General features: G+C 43.3%; 1 protein-coding gene across 1 annotated transcript in view; it reads right to left on the bottom strand.

The window, feature by feature from the left end:
- Positions 1 to 12,975, bottom strand: part of LOC311143431 (parathyroid hormone 2 receptor-like) — a gene marked incomplete at both ends in the record, with an annotated part of 111,815 nt that overhangs the window by 45,627 nt on the left and 53,213 nt on the right. The window contains one exon of the mRNA XM_084179251.1: positions 11,066 to 11,219. Coding sequence (XP_084035377.1) covers positions 11,066 to 11,219 — 154 coding nt within the window. The remainder of the gene's footprint in view (positions 1 to 11,065; positions 11,220 to 12,975) is intronic.

Below are 12,975 nucleotides of genomic sequence, written 5' to 3'. Positions count from 1 at the left end.
CCCGACCTCAGATGGTTTGGGATGAGTTGGACCGCAGAGTGAAGGAAAAGCAGCCAACAAGTGTTCAGCATATGTGGGAACTCCTTCAAGACTGTTGGAAAAGCATTCCAGGTGAAGCTGGTTGAGAGAATGCCAAAAGTGTGCAAAGCTGTCATCAAGGCAAAGCATGGCGATTCGAAGAATCTCAAATCTCAAATATATTGTTATTTGTTGAACACTTTTGTGGTTTCTACATGATTCCATGTGTGTTATTTCATAGTTGTAATGTCTTCACTATTATTCTACGATGTAGAAAACAGTAAAATAAAGAAAAACCCTTGAATGAGTAGGTGTTCTAAAACGTTTGACCGGTAGTGTAGATTTTTAAGTGATTGATAATATATTTTAAAAGGAAAACATTACTTTTCCAGGATTTTCATGACCGTAAGAACCCTCATTTGACAACTTGGAATAGTGCATCCTGCACATTCAGGCATAGCACATTCTCAATCTGTGCATTCTCAAACCGTAAGTCTACTGGTACGCGTACACCGGATTCACAGACTAGCGCAAATAATCTTGATCAGGATATGAATGCCTACTCTCCACTGCTATTCAATGCAGATCTGGCTTTCATTCCGCTTTGATAAAACAATTTTTGACCGTTTGTGATTCCGGGACGGTGATAGGCTACTTTGTTTTAGAGAGGTGCCGGTATGCAGTTCCCCAAAAATTGTAGCCGCTGGTACAGTGCTCCAGACAGCTCCACCTCAAAAAGCATTTTTTCAGCATCTACATTTCAAAGGTGTCTTTCATGCCCCCTGCTCTCTACAAGGAGGAACACATCAAACGAGGATGGGCATGAATAAGAGACCTCTTAAGGTAAATTCTGCTTTGTTCATGCCCCATCCTCTTTTGATGTGCTTTATTCATGCCCCATCCTCGTTTTGATGTATAAAAATAAACAGAGCAACAGAAAGAGGAGGTTGTAAGAGGATTGAGATAAATGCTGCTTCTGATGATTTTTTACAATTCTTAACATTGTAGAATAATAGTTAAGACGTCAAAACAATGAAATAACACATATGGAATCATGTAGTAACCAAAAAAGTGTTCAACAAATCAACATATATTTTATATTTGAGATTCTTCAAATAGCCACCCTTTGCCTTGATGACAGCTTTGCACACTCTTGGAATTCTCTCAACCAGCTTCACCTGGAATGCTTTTCCAACAGTCTTGAAGGATTTCCTACATATGCTGAGAACTTGTTGGCTGCTTTTCCTTCACACCGCTCTAGCTCTGTCAACTTTTACCGCAGATGTGGAAGTGTGACATAGGCGAATGCGGTGGATTGAGACGCATTTAACGCAAAAAAACAAATATCTCTAGCTTAAACTGATGGATTTCTATGGGGATTTTCGTATTATGCTAATTCGATTTCAGCGGGGAGCGCGGACATCAACCTTAGTTATCGACCTTAGTAGGGTTAGTTGGTAGGGCATTTTTCTTCACTTTTCCCAATCCCTTTCCCCTTCCCTTTTTGTGTCACAAAGTGTAATGAATTCACACTCCAGAACAGTAGGCGTAAACACAGTGCTAGATAAGAGACATTGATGAATAGGGAGGCCGTGACCGGCCTCACACTGCAGTACAGTAGGTGGCGGTGTATGCACCTCACAGTTGCGATCCGTCAATACAAATTCTAAGAAGAAGAAGAAGCTTTGCTTGCTATCTTAGTGTTGGTTAGCTAGCAAACGTTAGCTTGCGTTCTTGTTGGGCCTACCAACTAGGCTATCTAGCTAGCTAGTTACCATCTACAGAATAGACTTTCCATGCAATCTGTTGAGTTTTCTTGGATTAGCTAGCTAGTTTTCTAACATTGACTACCTAGCTAGCTAAAGCTGGCAAATATGCTATGATCATTACTCACTAGCTAACTAGCTAGCTAGCTAGCTAGCTAATGTTAGCTGGGCTCGATGGTCTTATCTTCCCTGAACCTTGTTCTCAGGGTATCTGTTATCCAAGGTTATTACGTTAGACACACCCATTATGTCAATGTTAGCTAGCTACCTACTTGTGTCACGCTATGAGTAACATTAGTTCCTTTTCAATGTAGCTAAACACTAGCTAATTTATTAGTATTTGAGTCACCACTAGAATAGTTATTTTTATGTTATTGAGTAGGCCTATATCTTTGTTTAATCTAATTAATCTAATTATTAATCTAACAATAAAAATCCTGTAAGGTATTTTTACATGTTGCAATAAAGTTGTTTGTAGGTATTTTCACTTGCTACTGAGTAATAAGTAAATATATAGAAATTGCTCATAGGTATCTATAAAGTTACACGTCACTTTAAATAGTTAAATCCTGTGTAACAACTAGAGACAACCTTGTACTTATGCAGATATTACAGATATGTACTCTGTGATGTATTCAGAAGCTGATGATTAGATTGTCAGAATGGGTAATGTACCTTGTATGTACAAAATAATTACAAGTACACTTCATTTTAACTAGCTAAATCCTGTCTAACACACAGTGGCAAGGAGGTTCAGGTGGTCATAATGGGTAACGTACACATTAATTATACTTTAAAAAATATATATAATCTGGGATGACACCCGTATGGTTGACCCCAGTCAGTGAGGTTGACCTATATCAGATCTGTTTTTGTAAACTCAACCAAGTTAAACTGCAATTACCACCAGTTAGATGTTGTTATACAGTGTAACATTGAGTTATTATTACAATTAACTACAATACCTGTAATAAGGACCCCTTAAAATCAAGTGTTACCATAATTTCAATGCACTTTTATGACTCAAATTAAAGGGTTGATGATGCACTCTTTGTGAGAGGGAGGGATTCTGATTTAATTGGTCCTCAACTCGCGGCTCAGACACTTCCCACTGGGCACAGACGTTAACTCAACGTCTATTCCAAGTTGGTTCAACATAATTTAATTGAAATGACGTGGAAACAACATTCAGTCAGAAAAGTTAGCTCTCAGTTAGCTAGCAGGTTTGTTCTGAAGGATTCGTTGCCATAGAAATGTACCTGATCTTTCGTGGTATCGTCAGAGGTGGAAGTAACAAATTACAAATACTCTCGTTACTGTAATTGAGTAGCTTTTCTGAGTACTTTTACTTCAAGTATTTTTCTAAGTCAGTAATTGTACTTTTACTTAAGTATGTTTTGAATGTAGTATTGTACTTCACTACCTTTTTAAAACCATCCGTTACAGAGTACAATTTTATATGCTATCCATAATAGTTGATCACGATGGCACGGAAAGTTTGCGGGTGGTAGCCCCTCGAAGACAGAAAAAACTGCTCATTGTTGTTTAGTCAGTGACCAATCAAAACAAATTTCACACATTGTGTGCAAAACAGGCCAATCAAATCAAACTGTCCACACAAACTGAACAATAATGAAGTTATAATAATTTGGCTAGCTAGAGAGACATGGAGACGGAGTAGAGTCAGGAGACAATCCAGACACAGAATCAGCGTCTGTGTCTTCTGAAGAAGATGAAGAGGAGAATCTATGGCGGCATTTCAGTGACCAGGGCTCCTTCAAGCACAGGAGAGGCGATAGCGTAATCATGCAATGCAAGCTGTATACCCCGGATGGCGGAGGTGGCTTCCTACAAAAAAGCTGTCTCGAACTTGAGGAAACATAGAGGTAAGATAGCTAGATATGAATAATAAAAAATGTCGCTGTGGATGGCTTAGGCAGTTAGTAGCTAGCTATCCTTGCAGCTAAGTTAGCTAACTAGCAACATGGCTAACCACCACTCAATGATAATAGCCGTTATTGTGGCTAGCATGTCAGCAATTGAACTAGCTAGCTAATGTTAGCTTGCTTGGTCGTGACATATTTAGAGAGACTTAGGATTTTTAGCTATGCACTTTGTCTGTGTAAATTAGGATAACGTTCATCTAAAAGCCAGACTCAGTAAGTCTCAGATAGAGTCTGGGTCAAATTATATTCTTCTTTTAGCTAATTATATTTGGTTAGATCACTCAGGTGATGTATGAAATCATAGAATAGCCAAATATCACATAATTCTGTCACGCCCTGGCTCTGGGGACTCTTTAATGTTGAGCCAGGGTGTTAGTTCCTATGTTTAGTTGTTCCTTGTTTTCTGTCTAGATCGTTTAGATCTATGTTGGCCAGGGTGGTTCCCGATCAGAGGCAGCTGTTGCTCGTTGTCTCTGATTGGGAACCATACTTAGGCAGCCTGTTTTGCACAGTTGATTGTGGGATCTTGTTCTGTATAGGTTTGTGTTGGTGAACCTTTAGACTTCATGTATCGTTTTGTTGTTTTGTTGTTGGTGTAAAGTACTCATTAAAAGATGTACGCCTATCACGCTGCGCCTTGGTCTGCCTCTAATAACGATCGTGACAGAAGATCCCACCAAAATAGGACCAAGCAGCGTGTGCAGGAGCAAACGCCGGGTATGGAACAGGAGGTTACTCTGGTAGATGTCCTCCTCGGTTGGGGGAGAATCACAGAGGAGGAGGCTGTCCGCTACCGGAGGGCGATGAGGGAGGATGCTCAGGCAGGAGAGGAGAAGCGGCGCCAACCGGGTCGTCGTCGGACAGGCGAGAGGCAACCCCAATAAAAATTTTTGGGGGGGCACACGGCATGGACGACGGGGATGCTGGAGGCAGCTACAGGACGTATCGGCGGATTAGGAGAGGAGGCCACCAGGTTTGGGGGGCTGGAAGGGAGGTTGGCGGAGCCTAGAGGTAGAGCAGAGCCAACTCCCCGTACTCAGGCTAGGCAGCGTGAGACTGGGCAGGTTCCGAGTTATGCGGAGCTGCGTACTGTGCCGCGAGTGGTCCGGCACAGTCCTGTACGTCCTGTGCTAGCACCACGCACGTGTCGTGCTAAGGTGGGCATGCAGCCAGGACGGAGTGTGCCGGCTCAACGCTCGTGGCCTCCAGTACCCCTCCTCGGTCCCGGATATCCTGCGCCAGTGCCACGTGCTGTAGTGCCAGTACGAGTGCACAGCCCTGTACGTCCTGTGCTGATGCCTCACACAGAGTGTGTAGAAATAGGCATTCCGCCAGGACGGGTTGTGTCAGCTCTTCGCTCCAGACCTCCAGTCCGTCTCCACAGCCCGGTCCGGCATGTTCCTGCTCCCCGCACCAAGCCAGTGGTGCGCGTCGTCAGACCGGTCCGGCCCGTTCCTGCTCCCCGCACCAAGCCAGTGGTGCGCGTCACCAGCCCGGTCCGGCCCGTTCCTGCTCCCCGCACCAAGCCAGTGGTGCGCGTCGCCAGCCCGGTCCGGCCTGTTCCTACTCCCCGCACCAAGCCTGTGGTGCGCGTCGCCAGCCTGGCCCGGCCCGTTCCTGCTCCCCGCACCAAGTCAGTGGTGCGCGACGTCAGCCCGGTCCGGCCTGTTCCTGCTACCCGCACCAAGCCTGTGGTGGGCGTCGCCAGCCCGGTCCGGCCTGTTCCTGCTCCCCGCACCAAGCCAGTGGTGCGCGTCGCCAGCCCGGTTCGGCCTGTTCCTGCTCCCCACACCAAGCCAGTGGTGCGCGTCGTCAGCCCGGTCGGGCCCGTTCATGCTCCCCGCACCAAGCCAGTGGTGCGCGTCGTCAGCCCGGTCCGGCCCGTTCCCGCTCCCCGCACCAAGCCAGTGGTGCGCGTCGTCAGTCCGGCACGGTCCGTGCCTGTTCCACCTGTGCCTGGTCCGGCACTGGTCAGCTGCTCCACGCCGGAGCCAGAGCAATCTGCTCCACCTGTGTTCAGTCCAGCTCCGGCCAGCAGGGCCAGACCACGAGGGCGAGAGAGAGAGTGGTGGTCACGCCCGGAGCCGGATCCGCCTCCGAGGCGGCCCCTCCCCTGTGGTGTTTGGTTGGCGCGGTCGCAGTCCGCGCCTTTGGGGGGGGGGGGGTACTGTCACGCCCTGGCTCTGGGGACTCTTTAATGTTGAGCCAGGGTGTTAGTTCCTATGTTTAGTTGTTCCTTGTTTTCTGTCTAGATCGTTTAGATCTATGTTGGCCAGGGTGGTTCCCGATCAGAGGCAGCTGTTGCTCGTTGTCTCTGATTGGGAACCATACTAAGGCAGCCTGTTTTGCACAGTTGATTGTGGAATCTTGTTCTGTATAGGTTTGTGTTGGTGAACCTTTAGACTTCACGTATCGTTTTGTTGTTTTGTTGTTGGTGTAAAGTACTCATTAAAAGATGTACGCTTATCACGCTGTGCCTTGGTCCGCTTCATCATGTAGCGATCGTGACAAATTCATTAAATTAAATCACATAAAATGTATGTTTGCTGGGTAAAACTTTACTTTAACTGGGGCCTGGAGCCTAAACCCAACATAAGTATTCATAACACCTTTATGAAGCCGTTCATGACACCTTAATGAGAGTTGAAGTAGGCCTAGCATTCATTTGTTTGAAAGCAGTATCCAAATCCATTAGATGTAGTGATCACAATATAGTAGCCATATCTAGGAAAACCAAAGTTCCAAAGGCTGGACCTGATATTGTGTATAAGAGGTCATAAAATAAGTTTTGTAGTGATTCCTATGTTGTTGATGTAAAGAATATATGTTGGTCCGTTGTGTGTAATGAGGAGCAAACAGACACTGCACTTGACACATTTATGAAATTGCTTATTCCAGTTACTAATAAGCATGCACCCATTAAGAAAATTACTGTAAAAACTGTTCAATCCCCGTGTATTGATGAGGAATTTAAAAATGGTATGGTTGAGAGGGATGAGGCAAAAGGAATGGCAAATTAGTCTGGCTGCACAACCGATTGGCAAACGTATTGCAAATTGAGAAATCATGTGACTAAACTGAATAAAAAGAAGAAACTACACTATGAAACAAAGATAAATGACATAAAGAATGATAGTAAAAAGCTTTGGAGCGCCTTAAATTAAATTTAGGGAAAAAAGGCAAACTTAGCTCCATCATTCATTGAATCAGATGGCTCATTCATCACAAAACCAACTGATATTGCCAACTACTTTAATGATTTTTTAATTGGCAAGATTAGCAAACTTAGGCATGACATGCCAGCAACAATTGCTGACACTACACATCCAAGTATATCTGACCAAATTATTAAAGACAAGCATTGTAATTTTGAATTCCATAAAGTGAGTGTGGAAGAGGTGAAAACATTATTGTTGTCTATCAACAATGACCAGGGGTCTGACAACTTGGATGGACAATTACTGAGGATAATAGAGGACGATATTGCCACTCCTATTTGCCATATTTTCAATTTAAGCCTACTAGAATTTGTGTGCCCCCAGGGTTGGAGGGAAGCAAAAGTCATTCCGCTACCTAAAAATAGTAAAGCCCCCTTTACTGGCTCAAATAGCCGACCAATTAACCTTGTCACGGATTCTGCCGAGGCTGCTCCTCCTCCTAGTTCGGGCAGGCTTCGGCGTTCGTCGTCCCCGGAGTACTAGCTGCCACCGTTGAATGTTTCTATGTTTGATTGCTTTTGTCTGTCTGTTACACCTGTGTCCGTTTGTGTCTGATTACGTGTTCTATAAGTTGCCTGTGTTGTATTGGTTAGGTTGTGTGTTGTTTTTCGCCTGTCCGTCGTGCTGCGTGTTTTTTCTCTGTTTTGTTGTTTTATTGTTTTACGCATAGTTTGCGTAATAGCTCGCCTCTGTTTTGTTTGAGGCCGATCGTTGTATCTTTGCCTTGTGGTTCACAAGTAAACTTTGTTGGACTAAGCTTCGGTGTCCTGCGCCTGACTCCCACACCACACACACACCTCAGCCTTGACAAACCTGTTACCAACCCTTAGTAAACTATTGGAAAAAATTGTGTTTGACCAGATACAATGCTATTTTACAGTAAACAAATTGACAACAAACTTTCAGCATGCTTATAGAGAAGGAAATTCAACAAGCACAGCACTTACACAAGTGACTGTGGCTGAGAGAAATTGATGATAAAAAACATTGTGGGGGCTGTTTTGTTAGACTTCAGTGCGGCTTTTGACATTATCAATCATAGTCTGCTGCTGGAAAAACGTATGTGTTATGGCTTTACTCCACCTGCTATATTGTGGATACAGAGTTACCTGTCTAACAGAACACATAGGGTGTTCTTTAATAGAAGCCTCTCCAACATAATCCAGGTAGAATCAGGAATTCCCCAGGGCAGCTGTCTAGACCCATTACTTTTTTCAATCTTTACTAATGACATGCCACTGGCTTTGAGTAAAGCCAGAGTGTCTATGTATGCGAATGACTCAACACTATACATGTCAACTACTACAGCGACTGAAATGACTGCAACACTTAACAAAGAGTTGCTGTTAGTTTCAGAGTGGGTGGCAAGAAATAAGTTAGTCCTAAATATTTCTAAAACTAAAAGCATTGTATTTGGGACAAATCATTCATTAAACCCTAAACCTCAACTAAATCTTGTAATAAATAATGTGGAAATTGAGCAAGTTGAGGTGACTAAACTGCTTGGAGTAACCCTGGATTGTAAACTGTCATGGTCAAAACATATTGATACAACAGTAGCTAAGATGGGGAGAAGTACAGTGGGGAGAACAAGTATTTGATACACTGCCGATTTTGCAGGTTTTCCTACTTACAAAGCATGTAGAGGTCTGTAATTTTTATCATAGGTACACTTCAACTGTGAGCGACGGAATCTAAAACAAAAATCCAAAAAATCACATTGTATGATTTTTAAGTAATTAATTTGCATTTTATTGCATGACGTAAGTATTTGATCATCTACCAACCAGTAAGAATTCCGGCTCTCACAGACCTGAGTTTTTCTTTAAGAAGCCTTCCTGTTCTCCACTCATTTCCTGTATTAACTGCACCTGTTTGAACTCGTTACCTGTATAAAAGACACCTGTCCACACACTCAATCAAACAGACTCCAACCTCTCCACAATGGCCAAGACCAGAGAGCTGTGTAAGGACATCAGGGATAAAATTGTAGACCTGCACAAGGCTGGGATAACTACAGGGCAATAGGCAAGCAGCTTGGTGAGAAGGCAACAACTGTTGGCGCAATTATTAGAAAATGGAAGAAGTTCAAGATGACGGTCAATCACCCTCTGTCTGGGACTCCATACAAGATCTCACCTTGTGGGGCATCAATGATCATGAGGAAGGTGAGGGATCAACCCAGAACTACACGGCAGGACCTGGTCAATGACCTGAAGAGAGCTGGGACCACAGACTCAAAGAAAACCATTAGTAACACACTACGCCGTCATGGATTAAAATCCTGCAGCGCACGCAAGGTCCCCCTGCTCAAGCCAGCGCATGTCCAGTCCCATCTGAAGTTTGCCAATGACCATCTGGATGATCCAGAGGAGGAATGGGAGAAGGTCATGTGGTCTAATGAGACAAAAATAGAGCTTTTTGGTCTAAACTCCACTCGCCGTGTTTGGAGGAAGAAGAAGGATGAGTACAACCTCAAGAACACCATTCCAACTGTGAAGCATGGAGGTGGAAACATCATTCTTTGGGGATGCTTTTCTGCAAAGGGGACAGGACGACTGCACCGTATTGAGGGGAGGATGGATGGGGCCATGTATTGCGAGATCTTGGCCAACAACCTCCTTCCCTCAGTAAGAGCATTGAAGATGGGTCATGGCTGGTTCTTCCAGAATGACAACGACCCGAAACACACAGCCAGGGCAACTAAGGAGTGGCTCCGTAAGAAGCATCTCAAGGTCCTGGAGTGGCCTAGCCAGTCTCCAGATCTGAACCCAATAGAAAATCTTTGGAGGGAGCTGAAAGTCCGTATTGCCCAGCGACAGCCCCGAAACCTGAAGGATCTGGAGAAGGTCTGTATGGAGGAGTGGGCCAAAATCCCTGCTGCAGTGTGTGCAAACCTGGTCAAGACCTACAGGAAACGTATGATCTCTGTAATTGCAAACAAAGGTTTCTGTACCAAATATTAAGATCTGCTTTGCTGATGTATCAAATACTTATGTCATGCAATAAAATGCAAATTAATTACTTAAAAATCATACAATGTGATTTTCTTGATTTTTGTTTTAGATTCTGTCTCTCACAGTTGAAGTGTACCTACGATAAAAATGACAGACTTCTACATGCTTTGTAAGTAGGAAAACCTGCAAAATCGGCAGTGTATCAAATACTTGTTCTTCCCACTGTATATAAGGGATCATAGCTTTCACCTGGATTCACCTGGTGTCTATGTCATGGAAAGAGCAGGTGTTCCTAATGTTTTGTACACTCAGTGTATTTCCTCTCTTATTTTTCTATTTATTGCATGGAAAAGATCATGTGGAACAACTTTCAGGTAACCTTAGCGAAATTAGCTAAGGTCAATGTTTTTATATTTTGAGTACTTTTTAAACAAGCTACATTTTACTTAAGTCGTTTTTTACACCAGTAGTTTTACTTCAACTACATCAACTAGCCAGTGCCCCCGCACATTGACTCTGCACCGGTACCCCCCTGTGATATATATCCTACCTACTGTTATTTTATTTTACTTCTGCTCTTTTTTTCTCAACACTTTTTTGTTGTTGTTTTATTTTACTTTTTTTATAAAAAATAAATGCACTGTTGGTTAAGGGCTGTAAGTAAGCATTTCACTGTAATGTCTGCACCTGTTGTATTCGGCGCATGTGGCCAATAAAATTTGATTTGATTCTACTTTAATAAAATGTTATTATAGTCACAGTACTTCTACTTGAGTAGGATATTTCAGTACTCTTTCCACTTCTGGTATCGGTTATCCCGAGTTGAACTCAGAGTTGATCAAAGTTACCTCGCTAACTCCTCAAACCAGGTACGTAGTATAGGTCTCTGGTGTCAGAGTGCATTATCAATGTGTACTGGCATTTAGATAACAAATATTATAGCATGATTACCAAAGCTTTTGATGAAATGAAATAAACAACAATTTGGGCATTACATTTGTTTTTAGAATGCACACCAACCCAATCATATTCCATAAAGGCTGCAGTCTTACGATGACATCATCACACACAGGTCTCTCTTGCAAAATAGTTTTATTCTCAATGAGAATAACCTGTAGAAATAGAGGTTAAATTAAAATGAAATCATGACACACACTCACCCCATCCGATGAGGGTGAAGCCCCACAGGTACTTGGTGTCAGAGAGGAAGGCCATGAAGATGAGACTGTGAAGGTACAGGCCCTCCACTAGGATCCAGTAGTAGTTAGTCGCCAGGAAATAGATGAACAGCAACACTGTCACTTTACACCCAATCTGGAGAGAGAGAGAGACAGAGAGAGAGAGAGAGACAGACAGAGAGACAGACAGACAGACAGAGAGAGGGGGGGGGGGGGGGGGGGGGGCAGAGAGACGAGGAGTGAGAGAAACCAAAAACAAGAGAGAGTCTTTCAAACTCATCCTTCCCAAAAAAATGACTTCTCACTGCAGGTACTTTATCAAAGTCCCTGTTCCAGTTCCCTTCTTCTATAGAGAGAACTGGTTCTGGTTCTGTGATTTCCTTGTATCAGGGAGGCCCATACTGTCTCAGATGTTGAGACAAGTGGGAGGGAGATGGAAGCTTTTCATAACTGATGACAAATAATTACCGGGACGCAACACTCACATTTTCAGCGTCTGCAAAAGATCTGTTAGGTGCCAAAGAAACACTATAGACACATTTATCACAATGGGAGACAACGGAAACTTTCCAATGTGACATTTCTCTAAATGGCTTCCCTGCCAGCCCACGTTCCAGTCATGCCAAGCTTTCACTGAGTTTCTTTCTATACATCAATGGCTGCTACCAGTGATGACTTCTCTAGTAAACTATACTAGTCATTGATCAGGGTTGGGTAGGTTACTTTCTAAATGTCATCCGTTACAGTCAGGGGTTAGAACTGAAATTATTTTCGAATTGTTTCCTTATGAACAGAACCATTCTTTTTTTCGTTCCGTTCCACTGTTCCGACCAGCAAAATAAAGTTTTGAAACAATTCAAACCCCCAAAAAGTTTTGGTTTATTCCGTTCCTTCCTGTTCCTTTTTAAACCTCTGAAATCATATATTTTTTTAACATTTAGCTCGACATTAAATTACTTCACCAATCATGCAGTGCGGATAGAGCAGCTTGCTATGGAGCGGGCAAGCTATAGCTCAGTGAGTTGTTTACGTGTGTGATGGAAAGACAAGTGTAGGGCGCGAGATGCAACTGACATTTTTAGGGTGGGGAGAGATGGAGTGAGGGGGGAGGGAGCGAGTGAGGGTGGAAGAGGAGGCTTGGCTTGAAGCGCTGGGTATCTTGCGATGAATTATACCTACCGAGGAGCGGCTTCTATGGAGGAACTTTGAATGTCTTTGAAATTCAGAGTTGACCTAACGTTGGACCAGAGCTAGCTAGCTGGCTAACAAACTTGTGTGTGCAGAGCGGCACCAGATTTAAAAACACGTCTTACCTTTTTGTAGTTAATCAATCCAATGTGAAATGTGATAACTATAGTATCCCTAACTTGCATTGAAAAAGTTAATCCATTCTTCTCTAATTAAAAATATCTCTGCCTATCTTCTGAATCACCATTGTAAAGTCAGTAGGCTACAGCTATGCTTCGGAGGGGGAGTGGCAGGTAGGCTACACGCACACTCACTGGCAAAGCTTTTCAGCTGTCAGGCAGACACTGGAAGAAGTTTCTGATTGACAGAGGGATGCTTTGCATAGGTGGGTTTTTTTGGCGTTTTTTTGTGGAACTGGAAAGAAATGCCCTGAAAGTAAAATAACATTATTAACCGGTTTCCATGCTTTTAAAATGGTACAACGGTTAGGTTCTGGAACAGTATAGATCACTTTCGTTCCAGGTTCTGTTTCTTCTCCTTGAACATTTTTGTTATTTTCAGTTTTTCGGTTCTGTTCCCTGAACCGGTTCCAACCCCTTGTTACAGTTACTACCCACTGGGTACAAACTGGTTGAATCAACCTTGTTTCAACGTAATTTGTCAACGTATTGTGACGTGGAATCTACGTGGAAAATACAGCAGTT

This window comes from Coregonus lavaretus, assembly GCF_964263955.1.
Source record: "Coregonus lavaretus genome assembly, chromosome: 16".
NCBI lineage: Eukaryota > Metazoa > Chordata > Actinopteri > Salmoniformes > Salmonidae > Coregonus > Coregonus lavaretus.
The sequence above is the reverse complement of the archived record's forward strand: the minus strand, read 5'-3'. Positions and strand labels throughout refer to the sequence as shown.